Genomic DNA, 21,781 nt, shown 5'->3' on the forward strand with positions numbered 1-21,781 from the left:
GGCCTTTGATAAAATTCAGTGTTCCTTTATGTTAAAAATTAGGTATTGAAGGAGCATACCTCAAAATAATAATAATTATTTATGATAAACTCACTGGACGGAAGGCCAAGGCAGGCAGATCACCTGAGGTTTGGAGTTCCAGACCAGCCTGAACAACATGGAAAAATACAAAATTGGCCAGGTGTGGTGGCGGGCACCTGTAATCCCAACTACTCAAGAGGCTGTGGTAGGAGAATTGCTTGAACCCAGGAGGCAGAGGTTACGGTAAGCCGAGATCATACCATTGCACTCCATCCTGAGCAACAAGAGCAAAACTTGGTCTCAAAAAAAAAAAAAAATAACTCGTCATGGTGGCAGGCACCTGTAATGCCAGCTACTCGGGAGGCTGAGGCAGGAGAATCACTTGAACCAGGAGGCAGAAGTTGCAGTGAGCCAAGATCATGCCATTGCACTCCAGCCTGTGGGACAAGAGTCAGACTTCATCTCAAAAGAAAAAAAAAAAAAAGAATAAAATACCTAGGAATACAACTACAAGGGGTATGAAGGACCTCTTCAAGGAGAACTACATCCCACTGCTCAAAAAAATCAGAAAGGACAAAAACAAATGGAGAAATATTTCATGCTCATGAATAGGAAGAATCAGTATCATGAAAATGGCCATACTGCCCAAAGCAATTTATAGATTCACTGCCATTTCCCTTAAAGTACCGTTGACATTCTTCACATAATTAAAAAAAAAAAAACTATTTTAAATTTCATATGGAACCAAAATAGAGCCTGAAGAGCCAAGACAGCCCTAAGCACAAAGAACAAAGCAGGAGGCATCACTCTACTCGACTTTAAACTATACTACAAAGCTACAGTAACCAAAACAACATGGCACTGTACAAGAACAGACACATAGACCAATGAAGCAGAATAGAAAACTCAGAAATAAGATCGCCTACAACCATCTGATTGTCAACAAACCTGGCAAAAACAAGCAATGGGGGAAGTACCCCCTGTTTAATAAATGGCACTGGGAGAGATGGCTAATCCTATGCAGAAAATTGAAACTGGACCCCTTCCTTACACCATATACAAAAATTAATTCAAGATGAATTAAACACTTAAATGTAAGGCTGGGTGTGGTGGCTCACGCCTGTAATCCCAGTACTTTGGGAGGCCAAGGTAGGTGGATCCTCAGACCAGGAGTCCAAAACCACCCTGCCCAACATGGTGAAACCTTGTCTACTAAAAATTTTAAAAAAATAATTATCCAGGCATGGTGCCAGTCACCTGTACTCCCAACTACTCAGGAGGCTGAGGCATGAGAATCACTTGAACCCAGGAGGTGGAGGCTACAGTGAGCTGAGATCGTGCCATTGCACTCCAGCCTGGGCAACAAGAGTGAAACTCCCCTCAGAACAAACAACAAAAAAATTTAAATATAAAATCCAGAACTATAAAAACCCTAGAAGAGGGCTGGGCACAGTGGCTCACGTCTGTAATCCCAGCACTTTGGGAGGCTGAGGGGGGCGGATCGCTTGAGATTAGGAATTGGAGACCAGCCCAGCCAACATAGTGAAACCCCATCTCTACTAATGTAGTTAGCTGGGCATGGTGTTGGGTGCCTATAATTCCAGCTACTCGAGAGACTGAGGCAGGAGAACGGCTTGAACCTGGGAGGTGGAGGTTGCAGTGAGGCAAGATCAAGCCACTGCACTCCAGCCTGGGCAGTGGAGCGAGACCCTGTCTCAAAAAAGAAAAAGCCTAGAAGAAAATTTAGGCAGTACTATTCAGGACATAGGCACAGGCAAAGATTTCATGACAAAAATGCCAAAAGCAATTGCAAAAAAGCAAAAAATGATAAATGAGATTTAATTAATCTAAAAAGCTTATGCACAGGAAAGAAACTATCATCAGAGTGAACAGGAGAAAATGTTGCAATCTGTCCATGCAACAAAGGATAATAGGGGAGAAGACCCTAGAGCTCCCAGGAAGGAGAGAGAAGTGTGATTTCAAATGGCCTTGAACTAGTTAGTGGCAATACTGGAAGCTAGAAAGAAGTAGGGCAGGCGGCGGTTCAAAAATTAAGAGGAAATTATTTCCAAACTAATTTTTTTTTTGTAGGAGACTGGAGTTTTATTATTACTCAAATCAGACTCCCAGAGCATTTGGCAATCAGAGTTTTTTAAAAACAATTTGATGTGTGTGTGAGTGGGGCGGGGGGGGCGGGGTTCCAAACTAGAATTCTGTGCTCTGTTCCACATGACTTTGTACAGAGAAAGGCTTTGTTCAGACATGTAAATGTTTTAAAATTTAACTGCCACATCCTTTGTAAGGGTGCCACGAGAAAAGAGAATAAACTAGAAGTGAGAATGATCTGAGACATGCAGAGGAAGACGCAGACTGCCTGCTGAGAGCACATCCAGCAGCACCAGAGCAGAGGGCAGGCCCTGGGAGAAAGGGCGGACCAGGGACTCGCTGCTTGCGCTGGAGCATGAGGAAGACTGTTACCTGGTGATAGGTGCATGCCAATGAAGCAGGTGAAAAGAGGCAATTAGGAGCTCAAGGAGAAAGCTTTACTTTGTAATATAAAAAATGTAATTAAATTAAATTCACCATGGCTCAGTGTGTGAGCAATACTTACATGACCAGAAATACAAATACTGAATTTAAATTTACCAACAATTAGGAGAGTGTGGGAAAGGATAGGTTAGAGGTATTGGTGGTGACAGAATTTGAGGAGGCAAGATTTCAAAGTAGAAACGTTTGGCTATCATAAACGTGCTTTTCTGAAATATGAGTGAATGAATGGATGCATGAGAGCAAATCCCAGAAAGGCAGCCAAGAGAGGTGAAGCTGGTTCTGTCTGAGGAAGGGGACTTGATGTGGAGTGGGTGACCCTGGGTTTGTTTCCAGTCTTGTAGTCTATTTGGCATTTTCAGATATGCCATGGATTACTGGATGAATACGAAAATGAAAGTAGTAGATTGTAGCATTCCACAGCTAACTCTGCAGCTTTGAAAGTGTCGTCTTAAAGTCTGTCAAGTCAGGATGCAGTAGATGAAAGCTGGAATTGTCCTTGGATTTTGTATTTATTTCTCCCTTTGTGACAGTTGTTAAGACCCTGGATGTACAGTTGGCCCTTTCCTCCGTATCCACAGGAAAATAAACAGTAAAAAACAATACAGGCCCAGCACGGTGGGAGGCCAAGGCTGGTGGATCACCTGAGGTTGGGAGTTCAAGGCCAGCCTGGCCAGCATGGTGAAACCCCATCTCTACTAAAAATACAAAAATTAGCTGGGCATGGTGGCAGGCACCTGTAATGTTGGCTACTCAGGAGGCTGAAGCAGGAGAATCATGTGAACCCAGGAGGCTGAGGTTGCAGTGAGCCAGGATTGAGACATTGCATTCCAATCTGGGCAACAAGAGTGAAACTCCATCTAAAAAATAATAATAATACAATTTTTAAAAAAATACAAATTTAACACACTAGTAAAACTATTTACATGATGTTTACATTGTATTAGGTACATAAATAATCTAGAGATGAGTCTTTTAAAGTATACAGGAGGCCCTGCGTGGTAGCTTAAGTCTGTAATCCAGCCCTTTGGGAGGCCAAGGCAAGAGAATCACCAGAGCCCAGGAGACCAGCCTTCGCAACATAGCAAGACCTCTTCTTTATAAAAAAATAAAGTACACAAGAGGGTGTGTGTAGGTTATATACAAATACACCGCCATTTTGTATCACTGACTTAAGATTTATAGATTTGGGTACTGGGATAGAGGGTCCTGGAACCAATCCCCTACAGACATCTGTAGGAATTTCTTATTTGACCAGTAGGGAAAATGAAATTAAACAAGCAGCTGGAACAGTTATGTGGAGGCCTCTGAGCTATTCTCAGCCCCCTTCTTGGGAGGCCTTCATGGCAGGCCCTCAGTTTTTTAAGACTCTTTCCTGGATATGTAAATAATGTCTCAAGCTGGGGCTGTTGGGATTTTGTTTTGTTTTCTTTTCTTGATGTTCTGTTTTGCTTTGTTTTTGAGAACACAGTTTAGGAGAGAAACTTTAAGAATGTAATTGAAAATCCTATAATATTTTACTTTTCTTTTCTTTTTTTTTGAGTTGGAGTCTCCCTTTGTTGCCCAGGCTGGAGTGTAGTAGCTCAGTCTGCTCACTGCAACCTCTGCCTCCTGGGTTCAAGTAATTCTCCTGCCTCACCCTCCCAGGTAGCTGGGATTACAGGCACTGGCCACCATGCCCAGCTGTTGTTTTTGTTTTTTGTTTTTAGTAGAGATGGGATTTTGCCATGTTGGCCAGGCTGGTCTCGAACTCCTGACCTCAGGTGATCCACCAGCCCCAGCCTCCCAAAGTGCTGAGATTACAAGTGTGAGCCACTGCACCTGGCCTTCAGTATTTTACTTTCAGTAGAAATTAGAATGACTTAGTGTTTGGGCAATATTTTGGGAAATAGGAAGCTTACATCCTTATTTAGACCCTTACATTTATATCTTGGCTTTGAGAACATCTAACTTAGGATTTTCTTTTAATTAAGATAAAATGTATATATCATAAAATTCACCGTGTTAAAGTATACAATTCAGTTGTTTTAGGATTTTTACACAGTCATATGACCATCACTACTATCTAATTCCAGAACATTTTCATCAACCCAGGAAGAGACCCTCATACTCTTTAGCAATTATTCTACCAGCCCCCAGCAACCACTGATACCCAGAACAGTCACCCATCAGGATATTCCCTCTCTATCGATTTACCTATTCTAGATATTTCATATAAGTGGGATCATATAACATGTGGCCTATTGTGTGTGGTGTTTTCTTGCTTCCAAGTTCACTCATGTGGCAGCATGTATCAGTGTCTTATTCCTTCTTATGGCTAAAGGGGTTTGTTTTTTTATTTGGTGCTGTCTCTGAGGGGACTGTGTTTCTCACTTTGCTACCTCTCACACTGAGTTTGCAGATAAGAGTAAACGTTGGTGATGTGAAGTGTAGACATTGAAATGCCCAAGCAGTGTCTCAAGATGTTTTTTAAATTTTATTTTGAAACTATTTATAGAAAAGCTACACAAACAGCATAGAAAGATCCTGCTGACCTTTACCTGAGATGCCATCTGCCTTTCACCAGTTGCCCCAGTGTTGTTTACTACGGAAGGTCCAATCTAGGAGCAAATGCTGTACCCAGGTGTTATGTCTGTCTGGTCTCTGCAGTCTGGAACATTCTTCCTTCCTTCCTTGGTTTTCATGACCTTAACATCTTGAAAGATTACAGGGCAGTCATTTTGTAGAATGTTTATGATACGGTATTGTCCAGTGCTTCCCCAGGATCAGACCCTGGGCTCACTGCTTAGGCGAGAAACTCCCAGAGTGATGATGTATCCTGATTCATATAGCACATAGGGTCCCTCTGTCCCACTGGTGGTGATGGTAACATCGATCACTTGGTCAAGATGATGGTTCCCAGGTTTTTTCTCTACATAGTTACTTTTGGCTAGGTAGTGGCTCATGCCTGTAGTCCCAACAGAGGCTGAGGCAGGAGGATCACTTAAGGCCAGGTGTTCAATGAGACCAGCCTGGGCAACATAGCAAGACCCCATCTCTACAAAAAAAAAATCAAAAATAGAAAATTAAGATTGGTGTCTAGTGCCTGTAGTCCCAGCTGCTCCAGAGGCTGAGGCAGGATGATTTCTTGAGCCCAGCAGTTTGAGGCTTCAGTGAGCAAGACCTTATCTCTTACGAAAAGTTACTTTTTATCCTTTGTAACTAAGTACTTTATGGAGAGATACTTTGAGACTAACTAAATATCTTGTACCTCATCTCATTCACTTTCTAGTTAGATCACTATGATGGTTGCCCAATGATGACTCTTTAAGTCCCATTCTTCCTCCTACTGGAAGGAAGAGTTTTCTCTCCATTTATTTAGTTTATGTCACTGTGGATTCATAGATTCAAATCTGATACTTGGTAATCTGCTGGTTTCATTATTTATTTTTATCTTTAACTTTCCCACATTTGGCCCAAGACAGGCCCTTCAAGATGTGTCCTTCTCACATGTCCTCTCATTTTTTGAGCACTTCTTTGCTTTCTTACAGAATAAGACATGCCATACTTGTTTTGTACTTTGCCTGCTTCACTGTGAAGTCAGCCATTTCCCCCCGCCACCCCAGAGCCCAGCTGTTTTAGTGAAGACTGGTGTTTAGAGACCAAGATCCATGCACTCAGTGTGCCCATTGCTTTTTGGGGTGCCACCACTCCTGGCCCTCTCTAGATGATGCTACACATGTATGCATACACCCACTCACCTCACGTAACTATATTTACCTCTTTGTATGTCTGTATCTGCTGAGACCAGGAATTCCCATCATTTGCCCCTATTACACTCTAGCACTCTGTTCTAGCTTCAGGGAGAAACCTGACTCTACTCCCAGCCCTACCCAGCCACTATCATTGCCCCTTCCAGACCATCCTCCTTGCAGGAGTGAACTTCAAAAAATGTATAATATTAATATTGATTTAAAATGTTTGCAGTAAAACCTTATCAAAGAAATTAAATTAGCCAGGCATGGTGGGTCATGCCTGTGATCCCAGCGCTTTGGGAGGTAAAGATGGACAGATCACCTGAGGTCAGGAATTCAAGACCAGCCCGGCCAACATGGTCAAACCCCATGTCTATTAAAAATACAAAAATTAGCCAGGCGTGGTGACACACACCTATATTCCCAGATATTCAGGAGGCTGAGGCAGGAGAATCACCTGGACCCAGGAGGCGGAGGTTGCAGTCAGTGGAGATCACACCACTGCACTCCAGCCTGGGTGATAGAGTGACACTCTGTCTCCAAAAAAAAAAACAGGCTGCAAATCTTTCCATTGCTTCTTCTGATTCTCTATTTCCTATAAATATATGAAACAATATGGGGAGATAAACAAGTCCAGGTATAACTTCCAGGTGAATTGTTTCTTTTACATGATATAAGGCCTCTTTCTCATGTATTGTATCTGAGGTTAATATTGCTATACTGGCTTTCTTTCAGTCAGTAGTTATTGAGTATATCTTTTTCCATCTCTTTCAACATTTCAGTGTCCGTGTGTTCCAGATGTAACTTGAGTTTAACATCAGCCTGAGCAACATAGCAAGACCTCATCTCTACAAAAAATATATATTTAATAGAAAATTAGCCAGAATTGGTGTCTGCTGTCTATAGTCCCAGCTACTCAGAGGCTGAGGCAGGATGATTTCTTGAGCCCAAGAGTTTGAGGCTACAGTGAGCAGAGATTGCACCACTGCACTCTAGCCTAGGCAACAGAGCAAGACTCCATCTCAAAAAAAAATTATCTTTCTAGAACAGATAGATTAATATGTTTAGTCATTGACATTTTAAGTCAGAGCTATTTCAGATATAATGGGAAAATACCAAGTGGATTGCTATGTTGTCAAGGATATGACTTAAGCATTCCGTATTTCATGAGAAAGGGGATGTGTGTTAGATTACAAATGTGCCACAAAGTGTCGGTCTCTTGTATTTCAGGGCACCACCAAAATCAACACTTTCAACTGGTCCAAGGTTCGTAAACTAAGCTTCAAGAGGAAAAGATTTCTTATCAAACTTCATCCAGAGGTTCATGTAAGTATTACTTTGAGCTTTTTTGTTTGTTTGTTTGTTTGTTTTGCTTTTTTTGTTTTGAGACGGAGTTTTGCTTGTGTTGCCCAGGCTGGAGTGCAGTGGTATAATCTTGGCTCACCATAACCTCCACCTCCTGGGTTAAAGCAATTCTCCTGCCTCAGCCTCCTGAGTAGCTGGATTTACAGGCATGCACCACCATGCCCAGCTAATTTTGTATTTTTAGTAGAGATGGGGTTTCTCCGTGTTGGTCAGGGTGGTCTTAAACTCTCATCCTCAGGTTATCCACCCACCTTGGCCTCCCAAAGTGCTGGGATTACAGCCATGAGCCGCCATGCCTGGCCTTGAGCATTTTGAATTCATAATTTATTCTGACAAAACATAGGTACTTTGTAAATCATTTCAGCATGATGTACACAAGAACTCAAGGACAGGATTTGGGACTTAGGTGTGGAGGGGCTGAGGGCATTCCGCCTATCCAGTCTCACACTACCTCCCCCAGGAACTTTGTCACTCACATGTTGCTGGCTCAAAACCCAAGTTTCAGACTCAGTGGGTCTGGGATGAGCCCAAGAAGGTGCACATCTGACAAGCTCCCAGGGGCTGCTGAGAACCATGGATAGTGGCAGCCTCTTTGTTCTTTAGGTAGTGAAGCTGAAGAACAGAGTGTTCAAAATGATCTGAAGCCCCACAGCAATTGAGAGCTTCAGAATGAATTGAGGAGTGTCCCCAGTGTTCTCTGGTATCCTTCATTCAGAAATTGACCTTTGAGTAGCTCTAAGTGAAGAAGCCTTGATTATCAGGAAGTAAATATTCCTTCTTTACTGACTACTAATTAATAAAGTAACTACATATGAATTTACTAAAATGAGTAAAAATGGAAAAAATAAATGCCTATGGCAGTGTATTTGGTAAAATCCAATACTTCTGGTTATTCAAAGATGTTCCAGTTGCTGCATTTCCATTGTACAAAGGGAGTTCGAAAATAAAACGTACATTTGCCAAGCTACCATGCGTTTGAAGCTTAAGAGATGGCCATGCCTCTGTTAGCCCAGACACATTGTGGGTTATCAGTGCTTTAGAGCCCTTGGGCCAACTGGAAGAAAGACTCTGCCTAGGCCTTTAAAAGGCACTTGAGTGGGGGCTTTGTCACACACTGGGTTCAGGTGCTGTATGTAAGTATGTTTGCTTTTGGTAGCAGGCTTGAAGGTGGCTTTAATTATTTTAAGTATCTCTTCTATGGATGAAAGAAAAGTAGAAGGAATGCCAAACGCACATACAAAACACAAGTACAGACTGTTTTACTCTGTAAGTAAAAAAACTGTTTCTTGCAGTTATTCTGAGATGATAGGGAACATTCACCAAAGCAGCCCATAACTGTTTGTATCTGCACTTAGCAAAGTTACATTTTACTTAAACAATTTTTTAAAGACTAAATGTAAGAATCAAAGTTTTACAGTCTTTGTGGAAGGTAATTGGGTAACATGTCAGCAGATTCAAAAATGTGCAGTCTTTGAGCTCAGATTTCCATTTCTAGCAACTTATCCTAAGGAATAACTGTGAGAGAGAATCCAGTTTCTTCAGGGCTATATTTGTGGGTCTGAAAACTGCATGTCCTTGACATCTAAAATATCCTAGATTTTAAAAATATATACCATGTAGAAACAATTCAGTAATAATATATATATATATATATATATATATATATATATATATATCAGCTAGCATGAAAAATGCTATCCTTTGATAGGTGGAAATAGTGTTTACAAAGATAAAATTCAGAATGTTGATAGTTGTGTGATTGTGGGTGATTCATTTTTCTGCTCTTTCTACTGTGAATATATATACTGTATTTCTCTTATCTTAATTAAGTAAGTGGAACCAGAAGACTTTGTATACAATTTTTAGAAAAATCCTTCCTGGGCTGGGTGCAGTGGTGCACCCCTGTAATCCCAGTACTTTGGGAGGCCGAGGTTCTGGGCAGATTGCTTGGGCTTGGGAGTTCAAGACCAGCCTGGCCAACATGAGAAAACTCTTTCGCTACAAAAAAATAGAAAAATCAGCTGGGCCTGGTGGCATGCGCCTGTAGTCCCAGCTACTAGGAGGTTGGAGGAGAGCAGCTGAGGTGGGATGATTGCTTGGGCCTGGGAGGTCAAGGGTGACAGAGCAAGATCCTGTCTCAAAAAAAATCCTTCCTAATTTTTAATTTTGGCATTGCCCATTGTGTGTGATCTGCTTCCTAAATGTACTTTCTCTTGTCCAGTACTTCATTCTTGAATTAATTAAACCTTTGTGTTTTGTTTCTAGGGACCTTATCAGGACACATTAGAATTTTTGTTGGGGAGTAGAGATGAATGTAAGAACTTCTGGAAGATTTGTGTGGAGTATCACACCTTTTTTAGACTTTTGGACCAACCTAAGCCAAAAGCAAAAGCCGTCCTCTTCAGCCGAGGCTCCTCCTTCAGATACAGGTAGGGCCATGCCACAGGTTGCATGGGCCCCTCACTGGTTTGTAACGCTGAGAAAACAGATAATTCCTAGTCAAGAAAGAAATGTTGTAAAATGTTTCAGAGAATTACACACAAAGTGGAGGTATTGTGAAAGAATAACTAGAGGAAGCATATGAAATAAAATAGTGGGAAAAAAGAGGCTTTAAAAACTTTGCTCAGAAATTCAGTTATGCTTAGCTTACTACAAACCATAACTTTAAAATATATATATTGGCCCAGTGGCTCACGCCTGTAATCGCAATCCTTTGGGAGGCCAAGGCGGGTGGATCATCTGAGGTCAGGAATTCGAGACTATCCTGACCAACATGGTGAAACCCCATCTCTACTAAAACTACAAAAATTAACTGGGAGTGGTGGCGGGTGCCTGTACTCGAAGCTACTCAGGAGGCTGAGGCACGAGAATAGCTTGACCCCGGGAGGTGGAGATTGCAGTGAGCTGAGGTCGCACCACTGCACTCCAGCCTGAGCAGTGGAGCGAGACTTAGTCTCAAAAAATAAAATAAAATATATATGTGTATATTTATGAGAGAGGATGGGTAAATCTTCCTTTTCCTTTATCTTTCACTCTGAAAAATTGATGCTGACTTATCGTTGTTTATTAAAAACCTAAACCTTTATTCACAGTGGAAGAACTCAGAAACAACTAGTAGATTATTTCAGAGACACTGGAATGAAGAGACTTCCATATGAAAGGTAAGCTCTGGCCTTTATGATGTAAATTTGTGCTTTCAATATATATGTATAAAATAGAGAAAGAGAGAGAAGAGAGACTGGGTCTTGCTCTGTCGCCTGGGCTGGAGTACAGTGGTGTGACCACAGCTTACCGCAGCCTCAGACTCCTGGGCTCAAGCAGTCCTCCCACCACAGCCTCCTGAGTATCTGGGACTGGGTGCACACCACCACCCCCTGGCTAATTTTTTTCTTTTTTTTCTGTAGAGACAGTGTCTTGCTATGTCACCAGGCTGGTCTCAAACACGTGGGCTCAAGTAATCCTCCCACCTCAGCCTCCCAAAGTGCTGGGATTATAGTTGTGAGCCACCATGCCCAGCCTATTTTAAGTATTTTTTATCTTTACTTGAATAAAAGTCACTTCAACTACATGAATGTGTATTTTTATAGTTCAGTTTCAATTTTTTTTAGAGAAAATGGATTTGTAATATTTTTATACAGACATTGTATACACATAGAGATAATACGTTTTAGTTTTTACATAGTATAGTAAACTTTTAATCTGAAAATTCTTGTTTCCCTACATGTGGAATTGTTTTCTTTTAGTGTGGGTGTGTAATCTTACTCTCTTGGGACCTCTGTTCTTTATTTGAATTCTTGTTTTCTGTTACCTTGCACCTTTTTAGTTAGATACCTCTTAGCTACATTTTCATGGGAGGTTTTCTTCATGGATACAGTATATGCTTGCTGCTTTAAAAACAGGTATTGGGAAGGGGAGGGATTGGTTTCTCACAGCTTGTTCTCTGTTTTGCAGAAGGCACAGCAAGACTCACATGTCCATTCGTGCTCTGACTGCAGACCTACCAAAGCAGGTTAGTCTTTTCTGGTTAAAAACATAGGCAATAGTGGTTACCCTTTTGGAAAATCATCTGTCAATATTGTAACAGTCTTAAAATTAATCATATCATTTAATGCAGCAATTCTAATTCTGGGAACTCTGTTTTTGGAAAAGGGTCCTAAATAGAAAACTGCAGGGCAGTGGCTCTTGCCTATAATCCCAGCACCTTGGGAGGCAGAAGGATTGCTTAAGTCCAGGAGTTCAAGACCAGCCTGGGCAACAGGGTGAAATCTGGTCTCTACAAAAAAATACAAAAATTAGCCAGGAATGATGGTGGCGCACTGGTAGTGTCAGCTACTCAGGGAACTAAGGTGGAAGAATGGCTTGATCCCAGAAGTCAGGGCTACAGTGAGCCAAGACGGTGCCACTGCTCTCCAGCCTTGGATGACAGAGCAAGATCCCATCTCAACCCAAAAGAGAGAGAAAGCCTGTATGTTGAGATGTGCATCACTATGAGGTGTGCATCACAGTGTTGCATGCAGTAATATACCACAAAATCCTGATAGCTCTCTTCTGTGCCAGATGACCTACTAGCTATGTTTTTAGCTGTATTCACTTAGCAGGATTTTTTGTTAACCACTAAGAGCATGGCTTCAAAGGAGTATGTGGTAACATGGGGAAATTCTTGCTGTTATGTTATGGATGAAAACCAGGAAACAAATTGATATCTATATGTCTTTCGCATGATTGCAACTACCAAAACAAAGATAAACACACCAACTCTCACAGACACTTCATACAAAAACACTTAGGAGAATGTCCCAGAATGTGACAACAGCTGTTCTGTGCCCCTGTGATGGGACATCAGTGACCTTGTCATGTTCCAGGTCTTCACTGCAGTCCCTTCCCATGTTTCTGTTGGCATGTTAGCATCCACATGCAGGCATATTTTTACATAGAATCTTGCGTGTTTCGTTTTCTTTTTCCCAGGCAGAATCTCACTCTCTTGCCCAGGCTGGAGTGCAGTGGCCTGATCTAGGCTCACCGCAACCTCTGCCTCCTGGGTTCAAGCAATTCTCATTCCTCAGCCTCCTGAGTAGCTGGGATTATAGGTACACACCACCATGCCTGGCTGATTTTTGTGTTTTTCAGTAGAGATGAGGTTTCACCACGTTGGCCAGACTGGTCTCAAACTCCTGGCCTCAAGTGATACGCCTGCCTTGGCCTCCCAACATGCTGGAATTATAGACGTGAGCCACTGCGCCCCATCAGAATCTTAGGTTTTTTTATATAACATACAGCTTTTTCTTCTTGGTGCTATAGTTTCGTATTTATAATTCCTATCTCTGCACAATGTTAATTTTTTTAATGGTTTGTCATTTATACTGTCATAGCACTTCAGGAGCTATACTTGCACCTCATTATATTAAAGCTCATGTAAGCTGGGCACAGTGGCTCACACCCATAATCCCAACTAATCAGGAGGCTGAGGCCAGAGGACTGCTTGAAGCCAGGTGTTCGAGACCAGTCTGGACAACATAGTGAGACCCATCTATCTGAAAACTTTTTTTGAATTAGCTGGGTGTGGTGGCACCCAGCTGTAGTTCCAGCTACTTGGGAGGCTGAGGTATGAGGATCACTTGAGCCCAGGACTTCAAGGCACTGCAGTGAGCCACAATTGCACCACTGTACTCCAGACTAGGCAACAGAGTGAGAATGTCTCAAAAAAAAACATAGTATCCCAGTGTTTTTTCATCATTGGTATTTGACATCAAAACCTTCCTAAACTATTTTTCTTCTTACTTTCTTTCTTTTTTTGTTTTTTTTTTTTAAGACAGAGTCTTACTCTGTCGCCCAGGCTGGAGTACAAGGGTGTAGTCTCGGCTCATTGCAGCCTCCGCCTCCCAGGTTCAAGTGATGCTCCTGCCTCAGCCTCCCAAGTAGCTGGGATTACAGGCACCCACCACCACACCCAGCTAATTTTTGTATTTTTAGTAGAGACAGGGTTTCACCATGCTGGCCTGGCTGGTCTCGAACTCCTGACCTTGTGATCTGCCCACCTCAGCCTCCCAAAGTCCTGGGATTACAGGTGTGAGCCACCATGCCCAGTCAACCTTCTTAAACTCTTTTAGGTATGTTTCCTCTTTAGAAATTTCTTGTTAAATCAATTCCATTAAAATTAAAAAGTATTTTTAATTCTTCCTTTACAAAGTTTGATTTTTTTTTTTTTTTTTTTTTTTGAGACAGGGTCTCACTCTATCTTCCAGGCTCCGTGATTACAGCTCATTGCAGCCTCCACCTTCCAGGCTCAGGCGATCCTTCCACCTCCGCCTCCCAAGTAGCTGAGACTACAGGCCTGTGCCACCACACCCAGCTAATTTTGTATTTTTTTGTAGAGATAGGGTCTTACCAGCTTGCCCAGGCTGGTCTCAAACTCCTGGGCTCAAGGATCCTTCTGCCTCAGCCTCCCAAAATGTTGGGAGTGCAGGCATGAGACACCACACCCAGCCACTAAGTTAGAATTTAATGTCAAAATAAGAATCAGCTAAAAGTTACCTTTAAGTCCATGCTCAATGACTCACGCCTGTAATCCTAGCACTTTGGGAGGCTGAGGCAGGCAGATCACCTGAGGTCAAGAATTCAAGACCAACCTGGCCAACATGGTGAAAACCTGGGCTTAATAAAGTATAAAAATTAGCCAGGCATGATGGCAGGTGCCCATAATCCCAGCTACTTTGAGAGGCTGAGGCAGGAGAATTATTTGAACCTGGGAGGTAGAGATTGCAGTGAGCTGAGATGGAGCCATTGCACTCCAGCCTGAGCGACAAGAATGAAACTCCATCAATAAATAAATAAATGTTACCTTTAAGCTTTCAGTTCTCTTCCATTCCGTTTTAAAAGCCACACAAGGATATTGAATATGGTTGAGTAATTGAGAGAAAGTGGTATGATCAGTATTTGAAAACAGGTTAATCTTATGGACTGTGTTACCTGCTATTTTGTTTCTGAAAGGCTAGTAACTAAGCCTTCTACCATTGCATTTGCACGTTTTACATATGGTAACACATGCATGTGTATATTGCCTGTGTACATATTGCACAAAAAGTTATTCAGTTGTATTTGGTAATATTCTGGTCTGACCACACTCTTAACGATATGGCGTGTGTATGTATAGTAAGGGATGTTCTCGAAGTGTGACTGCATCCTGTGATAGCACACATGAGGAGTGACACTTAACGAGTAGAAAGGGCTCAGCCGTGTCCTTGTGTGTGGAACCATGTGGGGAGGATGTATGAGGGCACCTCTGGAGCAGCAGGTGATACGGCATAGCCACTTGACATCTGGCCCTGGCCCCTCAGCATTTCCTCATCCTGCTTGGGAGCCACTTCTCCCTCAGACTTGTGGCTATTCCAGTGCTTTTGAAAGGCCCCAAGGCTCCTGTGCCACTGCTGTTGGCAAAGGGCATCCTAGGCAATGACCCTCAACCTTCCGTTGCATGTATGAGTGGACTGGAGTATGTCCCAGTTCCCTGGTGCTGATGCATCTCTGGCAGATCCCAGTTCCCTGGTGCTGATGCATCTCTGGCAGATGAGTGTGCATTACTGTAGAACTTGGACTGGTTACTTAGCTGTCAGTGTTGATGTTTAGGGTTCTGTTGGCTGAGTGTAATGGCTCATCCCCTCTCCAGCTATATTTTACTCCTCAACAAAACTAGGAATCCCCTGGTAATAGGATGCCAGGGAGACATGAACCACGTGTTATCAGATTCTGCAAAATGGAAGTTTTCTTGGTGGGGCATGGTGGCAAGCACCTGGAATCCAAGCACGTTGGAAGGCCAAAATGGGTGGATCGCTTGAGGCCAGGAGTTTAAGCTATGATGGCACCACTGCACTTTACCCTGGGCAACAGAGCAAGACCCTGTCTCTAAAAAAATAAACTGAACTTCACTCTGGGCAACAGAGCAAGACCCGGTTTCTAAAAAAATAAAAATAAGGCCCGGCGCAGTGGCTCATGCCTGTAATCCCAGCGCTTTGGGAGGCTGAGGCAGGCAGATCACGAGGTCAGGAGTTTGAGACCAGCCTGACCAATATGGTGAAACCCTGTCCCTACTAAAAATACAAAAATTAAGCCTAGCATGGTGACAGCACCTATACTCCCAGCTACTCAGGAGGCTGAGTCAGAATGGCTTGAACCTGGGAGGCAGAGGTTGCAGTGAGCCAAGATTGCACCACGGCACTCCAGCCTGGGCAACGGAGCAAGATGCTATCTCAAAAAATAATAATGAAAATAAAAATTTTAATTTAATTTAAAAAACATTATTGTGGATATTTCATGTCATAATAAGAGAAAAGACAGAATTGTAAGGGTTTATAAGCAGATGATCCAGGGTTAATTTGCAATGCTATTTTACAAATCTTCAGTTCTACAAGGGAAATTCTGGTGAATTGCCCCTTTTCATAAAAGCCGTAATAGAAATGTGTGGATGCCCTAAGTTAGGCCCAGTTGGCTTTGCAACTTCTAGTAGTAATTTGTAATTTTATATCCTTTTTTCATTTTTTAATTTTGATTCCCAGAGCATCTCATTCACCGAGGGACTGAGGACCCCTGCCTCCCCATCTTCAACGAATGCCTCCTTTTACCCCCTCTCTCACTCCACTTTGGTCCCCGCTGGCCTGCCAGAGTTTAAGGACAGCAGCAGCTCTCTCACAGATCCTCAGGTTTCCTACGTCAAGACTTCAGCTGCAGAGAGGAGCAGTGGAGCAGTGGCTGGAGGCCCGGACACACCATCGGCCCAGCCCCTCGGGGTCCCTGCACTCCAGCCTGGTCCAGGTGTCGGGTTTTGTCATGTTGTGAGCAGCTGTGGTTCTGTCTGTCCTGGGGGGCAGAGTTTCGGTGCCTTAGACCTAGACACAGGGAGGGCTGGGAGGGAGCGCAGAGCTGCTTGTAAAAATGACAATGGTGGGGATGACTTTACCACAGGCTCATTCCCTTCCAGTGGGGAGCACCAGTGTGACCGACAGTGCCGTGGGGGGCCCCCTGCTTTCACATTGACAAATGCCCAGCTGCAGGTGTCTGAGGAGTTCATAGACGATGACCCAGCAGACATCTCTTTCTTTGCTGGAGGCTCGGAGGCATTTTCTTTTCCTTACGGCTCTGTAGTGTCACAGGAACCTCAGGCCTCTGCCCAGCCTCTGGTGGCCCCTCCTTTGTGTGGGCTTCCAGGGTCTGCTCAGTCCAGCCCAGACAGGTACTCCACTGAGGCAGTAGACATGAACACAGAAGATGATTTTGCATTTGAGGAAGAAAGTGACTTCAATGGCAACGCACACCCCTCAGACACCTCGGAGCTATTTGAGGTGAAGGCACAGGCCAGCCGGATGCAGCGCCTGCTGGGTCCTTCTGAGACCAGCTCACTGATGAACAGCCAGTCTGAAAACAGCTCCCTCAATAACATGCCGCTACGTGGTGGGCTATTTTTGCACACATGCAGCTCAGCCAATCAGTCTGAGGCCAGCTCCATGGTCAACTTCCCAGCCTACTCAGTCCGCTCCGAGTCCAGCTCGGCCTTCCAGTTCTCTGACATCATCGACCAGTTAGAGCAGCTCAGCTACCCGCCCACGACGGCCGAGGACTCCAGCAGCACAGAGTCAGACTCGTGGGACTCTGAAACCGAGGCCCCCCTAGACATAAGCCTTTTCTTCAGCAACCCTTTTGCACAGACAAGTGGAGAAAGAGTCCCTTTTGATTTACAGAACAATGTAAAGAATTTGACTCCAGGAGAGCAAGTAGATAAAAACCTGTCTTGACCACTCTGGGTTCCTTTTCAAGGCACCCGCTCACCATGCTGTGTAGTTTAGAGCTCAGAGTTGCTCGGTTTCAACATAGGAAGGGATTTTGATTTCATGGCTACATATTCCATTTTTTTTTAATTTCCTGATTTATTATACTTCTTTGAATGTCAAAAAATTTGACCTTTCACTTGGAATGACATTAAATCCATGCATCCAGTCTTAACTCTGAATACTCCAGCCAGTCCGCCTAGAGTCCTGATAAATTCGTCTTTGTAGCTTATGTTTTTTGGAATCAAATATTTTTGGTTCAAGTGAAAACTGGTGCTATACATTCTGAATGTTAAACAGTTCTGTTCGTGTTGCTCTTTGGTAGAATTTGTGGATCACACTATTGATGCTGCTTTTCAAGATGAGCCATGCTGCCTGTAATTAACTAGGACATGGGTTTTGTCTCTTGTCCAGCCACTGCACTGCACAAAACCTTGAGTATGCCTCTACAGAGCCCTGACCCTGGGAAAGATGGCATAGGCCATGGCCTCCAGTGTGCTCTGGTCAAACCCATGGGACTCTGAGACCAAGGCCCCCTAGACCTTAGCCTTTTCTTCAGCAACCCTTTTGCAAAGACAAGTAGGAAAAGAGTCCCACTGGGACTCTGGGAGGACAGTCTTCTGCTGCACTGGGGTTGGGGGTAAGGGAACTGTCCCAGTGTCAAAGGCACCATGTCATTTTTTTCCCACTTTTTTTTAAAGGTGTCCAGGGGGCACTGCCTCATTATTGACTTGAGACCCAGAAATAGTGCTGTGTGTAGAGAGTGGTCTTGGAGAGGTGTTGGTTTAAAATGCGCTTATGTAAGTTTGAGCTGTTTTCTTCTCTTCAGCTTAGATGGGAGTATAGAGGATATATGGTTGCAAACAAAGCAGCATCAGACACACCGTGGGCATCATTCTGTCCAGGGCAGGGGGAAGGGTCCCAAGGGCAGGTGGGCCAAGGTGGCCCTCCCCACCCATCCTGCATACCCTCTCACACACACCAGATGCCATGGGCCCTGCTGGGGGCCACATGGAGAGCTTGTCAGTCTAAACCACCGTGAAAGTCAAGGCTGATGTTTGTGGCAGAGTGGGCAGGGAACCACTGCCATGCAGCTCAGCACCCACGAGTGCCAGGCTCAGGCCAGGCCTAGGTGACACTGTTGAATTTGTCAAGTCCCCAGATAGGGTTTGGGGGTTTTATTGTTTCTCCTTTCTGATCTTACCTAGTAGTGCAATACCACATGGAAAGTTTAATTCTCTTCCCAGAATGTCTTGTGGAGACTTGAAACATTCATTTCTGTTCACACAGTAAGATCTCTGACATTCTGCCTGGATGGATTTACTGTGCCCGCACAGGGACCATGTGGCTTGGGCGTCTTGCAAGGGCTGGTTTTCCTTTTCTCATCAGTGTTGGCTGGATGCCAGCGGGGGTTTGTGGCTAACCACATCAGGCAGTTTCCCGTTTTTGTAGCTTTGTTATACCTAAACCGCAGTCTCATCATTGTGCTTATGCAGCTAGAACTCAGTCGGCATAGTTGTTATCCATTCTGACCCTGGTAATTTAGACCCACCTTCCTAACGCTCCGGGGGCCACTGGGCACAGCTGCCTACACTGGCTAACAGACATCTGTGAAAAGCTGTGGCAGTGAACCTGGGTGGGGTCAGGACTGGACTTTTCAGGAGGTTCTGCTTTTCTTACTGTCACTCCAAAAATAAACCTTGGATTTATGCAGTGGGGAGAAATTAGCATAGATTACATTTAAAATGTTTTCCTAAACCTTAGTGTTCCTGTGGTAGCTGATGGCTCCTCTCCCCTTCATAAGTGTGCCTGATGACTGTCCTTGCCGGTGCTGTGAACTAACAAAAGTTGTCTTTTTGTTTTTAAGGGAACCACCCTGGCATCTGGACAGCAGGTCAGGTGTGGGTGGTTTTGAGTCAGCACTGCTGTGGGGCAGGGGTGGCCGCTCCCTGGTAAAGCTAATGCTGTGGAAGCTGGAGTGCTCCTTCCTGGGGAGTGGGACCATGCCCCCGGGCAGAGGTATCTCATCACTCCCTCGTGTGCAAGATTCTGAATAACTTTTCTTCTCAGGCATCTTCTACTAGGCCTTCTATAAAATCGATCTTGTTGTTTTTGGTTTTTGTTAATGGAACCTCACTTTCTAGCGATAATTTTTTAGTTTTTTATTTAGGAAGTTTTCAAAATATACAAAAGCAGGAAGAATATAAGGAACCCCATCACCTCAAATTTAGTGTTACCGACACTTGACCCTGCTTGCCCTATCTGTGCCTTTCTTTTTTCCTTCTTATTTGTTGCTATAGTATTTTATTATTACTTTTTTTTAGAGACAGGGTGTCACTCCTGTCACCCAGGCTGGAGTATGGTGACGAAATCACATCTCACTGCAACCTCAACCTCCTGGGCTCAAGCCGTCCTCCCGCCTCAGCCTCCATACTTGCTGGGACTACAGGCACACAGCACTGTGCCCAGCTAATTTTTAAAATTTCATGGCAATAGGACCTCTCTCTGTTGCCCAGGATGGCCTTGAGCTCCTAGGCTCAAGCAGTCCTGCCTGAGCCTCCCAAAGTGTGGAATTGCAGGCATTAATCCTGGAGGCTAGAGTGAGATCTGTCTCAAAAAAAAATCAAGGCTTTCTTCTGAGTTACTGCTCACAGCCCTCCTGCCCCTTTCTCTTTTGAGTGGGTTGTAATGTCCACCCACAGGGGATTTAGAAACGGAAGGGAAGGCGAGAGTATAGGCACCATGACTTTAGAACCGTAAGGAAGTCGTTTCCCACTACATATTATGTCTTTCCACCTGCTACATTGCTCTTTTCCGCCTTAACAAGACAGTGCAAGACAGTTGAGTGTTAGCAAAACACCCAGAGCCGTTCAGCCCAAGGCCGTAGTGCCCTGCCTCAGCACTGGGCCTGCTTGGTTTCTGCTTTGTGCTGTGCAGCTCTTCCCTAAGCCTGTGTTGGGGAGTGCACAGCCTGAGAGGTGTGGCCTGATAAACCCTGAAATTGAAGGAAGTAGGCAGATTCGACCCAGTGCTCCTGGAAGTGTCTGGAGACGGCCACTGAGAGTGCGGAGGTCAAAGTGCCTGCAGAATGCTGACAGTTCTCTCAGTCTATGGATCTCCTCAGTTACATCCAGACCCTTAAACGGCACAGCCGTCGTGCTCCACCTGTAGTCTCAGCGGCTGCACTGGTAGCTCCCAGGACGACTCACCATCATAGCCAGGTGTATCCACTCAGAGGGGGTGCACTCCTATAGCAACCCCCTACAATGAGAGGCTACCAGCAGGAAGTGCCTGTTGTACCCAGGAAGTCTACCACTAATTTTATACTCTGCTTTAGGTACAGTATTTATTTTTATTAGCTATCAAACTTTTTTCGTATTTAAGTTTCCAAAAGTCCAGGTACTTTAGGCCAATGTATAAATATTTCAAGTCTAACAGTAGCATAGTTATATGTTAATACAACGGACTATACAAAAAATACGTAACAGTGTATACTGTGTAATTTTTCAAATCACTAGATATTGGTATGTGCCTTTTTTATATTACCAAGAGATTCTCTAAATATGGAATTAGATTAGGATTATCTGCCCCCGTTAACACACATCTTTAAATTAGTACTGATGATCAAGGAATGGACAATAGCATACCAAAAAAAAGAATTTAATATGAAAAACTTTTAAACCTGTTGGTTTAGTCATTCCCATTATTGTCATTTTGCTGAGGGTGACTTGGTCCTTTTTAATTGCTTCGGTGTATGGGTGTGTTCCGGTGTCAGTACAAGCTCCTCTGCCATGCCACTGCTCCGAGGAGTAACTGTAGCACTTCACATGTGCTGTGGTTGTGATCACATGTGACATACATAGCATGTGTGTTCCTAGCTGTTGTGTGTTGATGTGACATTTGATGCCAGTACATATGTCTTCAAGGTACACTTGTTCCCTCCCAGCTCATGGAACATCAAAAAGGAAATTCATTGCTGGAAAAATTATTTCATAGACAAAAATGTCAGTGTCCTCTTGGGGGCTTGGAATTGAAAATGTTTGTATAGATTTGGTTCTCAAGTCCACAGAATTAAATCTGCTGTGGTCTCCCTTTGGTGCTCATCTGGGGGCCATGCATATGGAAGATTCTGTCACAGGCGGCTGGGATGCGGGCAGATTAGCCTCCCGCGGGCAGATTGCCCTCCCTCTGCACTCGTTGGGCGGTGCCTGAAGAGTTGTTCAGGGAGACACCATCTTTTGCATGAAAACAATTGCATTCCCCTAGGCAATGAAAAAGTGAGCTGGAATTTCCGTAGAC

At 43.8% G+C, this 21,781-nt stretch overlaps 1 protein-coding gene across 15 annotated transcripts in view; it reads left to right on the forward strand.

Annotated features, from left to right (window-relative positions):
* Positions 1-21,781, forward strand: part of FARP2 (FERM, ARH/RhoGEF and pleckstrin domain protein 2) — a 147,233-nt gene that overhangs the window by 82,872 nt on the left and 42,580 nt on the right. For all 15 annotated transcript variants that reach the window (XR_013519199.1, XR_013519198.1, XR_013519201.1 and 12 more), the window contains 5 exons: positions 7,533-7,628; positions 9,933-10,096; positions 10,760-10,828; positions 11,619-11,676; positions 16,217-16,472. Coding sequence is in view for 10 of the 15 variants with exons in the window: in XM_078328993.1 (XP_078185119.1) it covers positions 7,533-7,628; positions 9,933-10,096; positions 10,760-10,828; positions 11,619-11,676; positions 16,217-16,472 (643 nt within the window). In the remaining 5 variants the exon portion in view is untranslated. The remainder of the gene's footprint in view (positions 1-7,532; positions 7,629-9,932; positions 10,097-10,759; positions 10,829-11,618; positions 11,677-16,216; positions 16,473-21,781) is intronic.

The sequence above is a fragment of the Callithrix jacchus genome, chromosome 6 (genome assembly GCF_049354715.1).
Source record: "Callithrix jacchus isolate 240 chromosome 6, calJac240_pri, whole genome shotgun sequence".
NCBI lineage: Eukaryota > Metazoa > Chordata > Mammalia > Primates > Cebidae > Callithrix > Callithrix jacchus.